At 43.3% G+C, this 6390-nt stretch overlaps 1 protein-coding gene across 1 annotated transcript; it reads left to right on the top strand.

Moving 5' to 3' along the window:
- The first annotated feature begins 5214 nt into the window (after positions 1–5214).
- LOC105947858 (cyclin-O protein B-like) lies at positions 5215–6033 on the top strand. The gene has a single exon (XM_012967288.2). It carries the CDS (start codon positions 5215–5217, stop codon positions 6031–6033), a length of 819 nt encoding a protein of 272 aa, XP_012822742.2.
- The last annotated feature ends 357 nt before the right edge of the window (positions 6034–6390 follow it).

The raw sequence follows: 6390 nt of genomic DNA, 5'->3' as shown, positions 1-6390 counted from the left end.
CTGATTTTTTCGGCAAGCGGAAAAACGCTTGCCGAAAATTCAGCCCTACACCTGCTACTTGTGCCTGCACCCGAATGAATGGAATACGCTCGGGTGCAGGCACATGTAACCGATATACGCATGAAAACGCGAGACTTTGCATTCTCTCGTGTTTTCATGCGTATATCGGCTACATGTGCCTGCACCCGAGCGTATTCCATTCATTCGGGTGCAGGCACAAGTAGCAGGCGTAGGGCTGAATTTTCGGCAAGCGTTTTTCCCACTTGCCGAAAAAATCATCCCTCTGCCACGTGTGGCATCAGCCTTAACTGCTTTGCAACCTGATATTTTAGAACAACATCTGCTATAGTGCTTTCCTATCTTAGGGCTATGTATAAACACTGAGTAAGGATTTACATCCCCTTTAACATGAACTGTAAATGATATTTCCTTTACTATTGAAAACTACACAGAGGAAATTTGAACAGCTCTATATTGAAAACACAACTCTACAATCCTGTTCTACGTTCACATACTTCAATGACTTGAACGAGCTTTGATCTAGTCCTCCTGAAATGGATTAATCTCATGTACAGTGCATCTAGGGTGGGATAGGCTATCAGTATGTAAGGCTTGGGTATAGACAGAGCCATGTGCTGGGTAAAACTATAAAACAGAGCAATGAGGAATATTAACAAATAATATGATTCTGACCTAATTATTTGGCTGCTATGTGTGAATGGTTTGCAAGAAAGAAACCTGATATCCGTGAGTTATATTAGTCTCAGCTGAATAGATGATGTACGTTCTGAAACAGAGAACAACAAAGCAATTGAATACGTTCTGAGGAACTGACGTATTTGATACAGGGGTTTTTAACAAACACTTTTATTTATGGGAATAGCATCCCAAAAGGAAATGAACAGCCTTACACATTTCATACCTAAGGACACAGGCCAGATGTTATTGCCATAAATATCCTTTTTACATTTGTATCCGTTGAACATTGGTCCAGTTTCTATTGCCTGCCTAATATTATGAAACATTTTTTTCACTTAGAGGTTATACATCATTCCCTGTCCCAGTGGATCTTGCAGTCCAAAGACCCAATCAACTCGTACACATTAGGGTCAATTTTATCAAAAGCCAATTTACCTTTCTGTGCTTGGGAAGCCACACCAACATAGGGAGAACATACAAACTCCTTCCTAAGATTAAATCAAATCTTGACTTCTGCAGTCCTAGCATTCGGTCAAGTATACTAAGGGGCACATTCATTAAAGTACAACAGGTCCGAATACAAAAAATTTGTATTTTTTCTAAAGTTTACAACTTTTGTGTATTTTCTGCGATATTTTCATACATTTGCATGACTTTTTTGTACTTGGCGACAAAAAGCACAACAACATTGACGACACAATCGTATTTGTCACACCTAGTATGAAAGTTTCGGATTCATTCAAGCTTCGGTATCGTGACTTTCCTTGGGCCGGGTTAGAGCTGCACAGTGCCATTGAGTCCTATAGGAGACTACCTTGGGCCAGGTTGGAGCTGCAGAGTGCCATTGAGCCCTATGGGAGACTTTCCTTGGGCCGGGTTGGAGCTGCAGAGTGCCATTGAGCCCTATGGGAGACTTTCCTTGGGCCAGGTTGGAGCTGCAGAGTGCCATTGAGCCCTATGGGAGACTTTCCTTGGGCCAGGTTGGAGCTGCAGAGTGCCATTGAGCCCTATGGGAGACTTTCCTTGGGCCGGGTTGGAGCTGCAGAGTGCCATTGAGCCCTATGGGAGACTTTCCTTGGGCCGGGTTGGAGCTGCAGAGTGCCATTGAGTCCTATGGGAGACTTTCCTTGGGCCAGGTTGGAGCTGCAGAGTGCCATTGAGCCCTATGGGAGACTTTCCTTGGGCCAGGTTGGAGCTGCAGAGTGCCATTGAGCCCTATGGGAGACTTTCCTTGGGCCAGGTTGGAGCTGCAGAGTGCCATTGAGCCCTATGGGAGACTTTCCTTGGGCCAGGTTGGAGCTGCAGAGTGCCATTGAGCCCTATGGGAGACTTTCCTTGGGCCGGGTTGGAGCTGCAGAGTGCCATTGAGCCCTATGGGAGACTTTCCTTGGGCCGGGTTGGAGCTGCAGAGTGCCATTGAGCCCTATGGGAGACTTTCCTTGGGCCGGGTTGGAGCTGCAGAGTGCCATTGAGCCCTATGGGAGACTTTCCTTGGGCCAGGTTGGAGCTGCAGTGTGCCATTGAGTCCTATGGGAGGCTTCCCAAATCCTGCACGGAAGGATCAAAGTCAGATACGAAAAATTCATACTTTGCAGAGCCAAAGTATTTAATACGATTTTTTTGTATCATGCTTTTTAAAGGTACAAAAATCGTACTTTGATAAATCTGCCCCTAAGAGTTCGGCTGATGGAAAGTTTGTGGATGGAACTGTATTCACAAATATGTCCCCATGTCTACAAGCTATTGTCAGACCTAAGAAACAACTGTAGAAGTGGAAATGTTCCAGGCTGGTTCATGAGTACACACGAAGCAAGAAGATGATATTGGGGCTAATTTATAAACACTGGGCAATTACCCATGGCAACCAGTCATATCTTTGCTTTCATTGTTTAACATGCAGCTGATTAAAAAATGCCAATCACTGATTGGTTGCTATGGGTTACTCCCCATGGGCAAATTTACCCAATGTTTATAAATGAGCCCCATTGTCCCTGGTACGTTGCTGGATGTGCAATTTCTAATGAGAAACTTGAGTGGTTACACAATGAATGAAAAAGTGCGCCTCCAAAATATACCCTACTTGTACTCTACCCTGAATGCCAGCACCTGAGCAGGAAAAGGGGGACCCTTAGTTAAAATATATAACTATACTAGCTTCTTGATAAGGACCAAAGCTGCAAAGATAAAGCCATTATGTACTGCAAGACCACTGAGGTAGGGACAACCCTAGCAGAGACATTTCATTTCAGAGATGATTGTTCAATACAGATTAGATTTACTAAACGATAGTACAGTCATTTCGATCTAGTGCTACACATGATCTTGTGTTTAGGTTTGAGTTGATTATTGAGGTGAAAGGGAAATAGCATATTTCCTTTTTTTCTGTGATGCCCATTCCCCATCTTCCAAATCAAACCAATTGCATATGATATATGCTCTTATAGTATATCATTTTCCTTCCTTCCAAGTTCACTTTATGTTTGCAACAAATAGACGGTACCCAAACCCCCCAGAGATCTTAACAACCTTGGTACCTTGGCAGTTAACACACCTGAGGCTGAGTAAATACTCCTGGCACACACGGCCAGAGAAGCTGTTGAATTAGTATAAAGGACTTGAATCCACAAGAAGAAAGATCCAATCAGAGCACAGCTGATTACAGCAGAACTGGAGCTTGCAGGAACAGGAGATTTGCAGCACAGTGCAGAAACGGAGTGAGGTTTTTGTTTTTTTGTATGGTGCCGAGCAGGTTTGGGGAGGTTTAGCCTTACTAAAAATCCGCCTATGAGTGGTGAAACTTTTTTTGTGGCTTTTTGGTCAGTAATGTGGGCCAGGGAGGTCCTGGGTCACCAGTCATTACAATTTTTAACCAATTCCTTTTTTATTTTACTGACCCTTTAAGTTTGGGGTGCAAAGTTCATTATGGAAACCCTGCGAGCAGCGCCAGAAGCCTATGAATGGGGAACAGTCCTCCTAAAGGTCAGCTGCAGACCAACTGGACGGACATATAGTCCCACAGGATGTTTCTTATATCTCTAATCTTACTTTGTATTTAGTATTTCACACAGCTTTGCAGCATTCCATGGTAATGCATCCAATCCAGCTGCTATAGGAAAAGAAAATGGGGCAACAAAAAATGTACAGCTGTCAATGAGATCTATGTTTCATGCAAAATTCTTTCAGGTTCCAGACCTGGAATAAAAAATGGGCCCAAGACTATGAAACAGCATCCGGCTACAACTGCAAACTCCTACACTGCCATTATGAGTGCAAAATTCCCACATGTGACATTGGCCTCATCCGATTTCCAAGGGTCTTTCAGTGTTCTATGTATTTTATTCTGTAAATTGTTATACAGCTATGGGACCTGTTATCCAGAATGCTCGGGACCTGGGGTTTTCCGGATAAGGGATCATTCTGTAATTTGGTTCTATATAACTTAAGTCTGCTAAAAATCATTTAAATATTGAATAAACCCAATAGGATTGTTCTGCCCCCAATAAGAGGTAATTATATCTTAGTTGGGATCAAGTACAGGTACTGTTTTATTATTACAGAGAAAAGGGAACCATTTAACCATTAAATAAACACAATAGGGCTGTTCTGCCCCCAATAAGGGGTAATTATATCTTAGTTGGGATCAAGTACAGGTACTGTTTTATTATTACAGAGAAAAGGGAATCATTTAACCATTAAAAAACCCCAATAGGACTGTTCTGCCCCCAATAAGGGGTAATTATATCTTAGTTGGGATCAAGTACAGGTACTGTTTTATTATTACAGAGAAAAGGGAACCATTTAACCATTAAATAAACCCAATAGGGCTGTTCTGCCCCCAATAAGGGGTAATTATATCTTAGTTGGGATCAAGTACAGGTACTGTTTTATTATTACAGAGAAAAGGGAATCATTTAACCATTAAATAAACCCAATAGGGCTGTTCTGCCCCCAATAAGGGGTAATTACATCTTAGTTGGGATCAAGTACAGGTACTGTTTTATTATTACAGAGAAAAAGGAAATCACTTTTAAAAATTAGAACTATTTGCTTATAATGGAGTCTATGGGAGACGGTCTTCCCATAATTCAGAACTTTCTGGATAATGGGTTTCCGGAAATACAGAAAGAAATCACCAGAACCTGGTCCACAGTGTAGCTTTTATCAGCTGCTAGAAGCACCCATGTGACAGCATATGGTCAGTTTACAAAAGAGCAGCCATGAAACCTAAATGTATCAGAAGTGTGATCAATATTCTAAATGATCTGCAACCAGTTAGAATCAATATCATGCCACCTTGGGATTGCCTATTCTGTGCCCAACAGATGCCCAGTGTAAACCAAAAAGTGGCAACCATTAGTTACCTTCAAGCTCTCCCCATGACAGAGCTGTCCAGCCAATCACTGCTGAGCACATGCAAGAGCTGTGAAGGCTTTGCAACTGTCAGATGAGAGAGACCATTGGAGAGAGACCGTTGGAGAGAGACAGGCGATGTGAGAGACAGAGAGAGAGAGAGTGATGGCGACTTTTAATTCTAAGAAGAGAAAGAGAGCAGAGAAAAGATCCGGATGTAGCCAAAAGAAGACCAAATATCAGCGTGACCAGCATGTGAGCTGTTGTCCAGGAGCGGAGGAACCAACACCCGTACAGGACCAATGGAACACCTTCACAATAATGGCAGATGTCCTTCAGACATTTGAAGAGTATGGGAAGGAGGCCTACCTGTTCAATAAACAACTGGAGAAGGGCTTTTCAACACCGGATTTCCTAGCAAACCAGCATGAGGTAGATCCAACCATTTGGCAAGAAGTCACCAACATCTTAATTAAGGTGCACAGGCACTTTTCATTGGATTTTTCTACGCTGTGCCTTGCTGTCAACTACCTGGCTAGGTACATCTCCCAGAGGCAACTGAAAGCGACCATCCTAAAGCCACTGGGGGCTACCTGCTTGTATTTGGCAACAAAGGTCATGGCTAGAAAACGTCCATCAGCAGAGGATTTTCTGGAGCTGTTTGGAGATGGTAATTACACACCTGCTTATATTGCATATGTGGAGAAGAACCTTATGTGCCAACTGGACTACCGGCTGCAAGGACCCACCATTGATTTTTTTCTTGAATACTTTTCCCTAATAAGAGCATCTAGCGAGAAGTGTTCAAGCATCAACATCACCAGAGCAGCCAATGCCCTAACAGCTGCCAGAGGCATCGCAGCACTGGCCATGACAAAATATGATTTCCATCTGTATGCACCATCTCTACTGGCTCAGTGCTGTCTTAAAGCTGCTGGCCAAATATTCGGCTATAACACCGCAAATGAAGAGGGACCCCCGTGACTATCCTGCCCACCTCATGCAGGAATGCTTGGAAAAGACATTACTCCTGGTCTTTGCCAACAAGAACTTTTTGCATCAACTTATGCCAGGAGTCTTTCCAGAGACGCTTCAGGAGCATTCTACATCTCCCACCATTCACAGCGGAAGCACTGAAGTTACAGAGTCAGCCGTGCAGCACACAGGGACATCATCGAGAAGCCCTAAGAAGGAGACAGGAGCAGGCTCTCCCTGCAAGAAACCTAAAGGTGGCAGAAAATCTGCAGCTGCATCCAGAAACAGGTAAAGGAGACTGAAGTAGAGATGGTAAGTATTTTGCTGACAAACCCTTACTGACATATCTGTACACACCTACACATA

This window comes from Xenopus tropicalis, chromosome 10 (genome assembly GCF_000004195.4).
Source record: "Xenopus tropicalis strain Nigerian chromosome 10, UCB_Xtro_10.0, whole genome shotgun sequence".
NCBI lineage: Eukaryota > Metazoa > Chordata > Amphibia > Anura > Pipidae > Xenopus > Xenopus tropicalis.
This window is presented reverse-complemented; position numbering and strand designations above follow the sequence as displayed.

What these genes read in the sequence shown, in the direction of transcription:
- LOC105947858 (XM_012967288.2), top strand. Translation starts at nt 5,215, where the DNA reads ATGGCGACTTTTAATTCTAAGAAGAGAAAGAGAGCAGAGAAAAGATCC.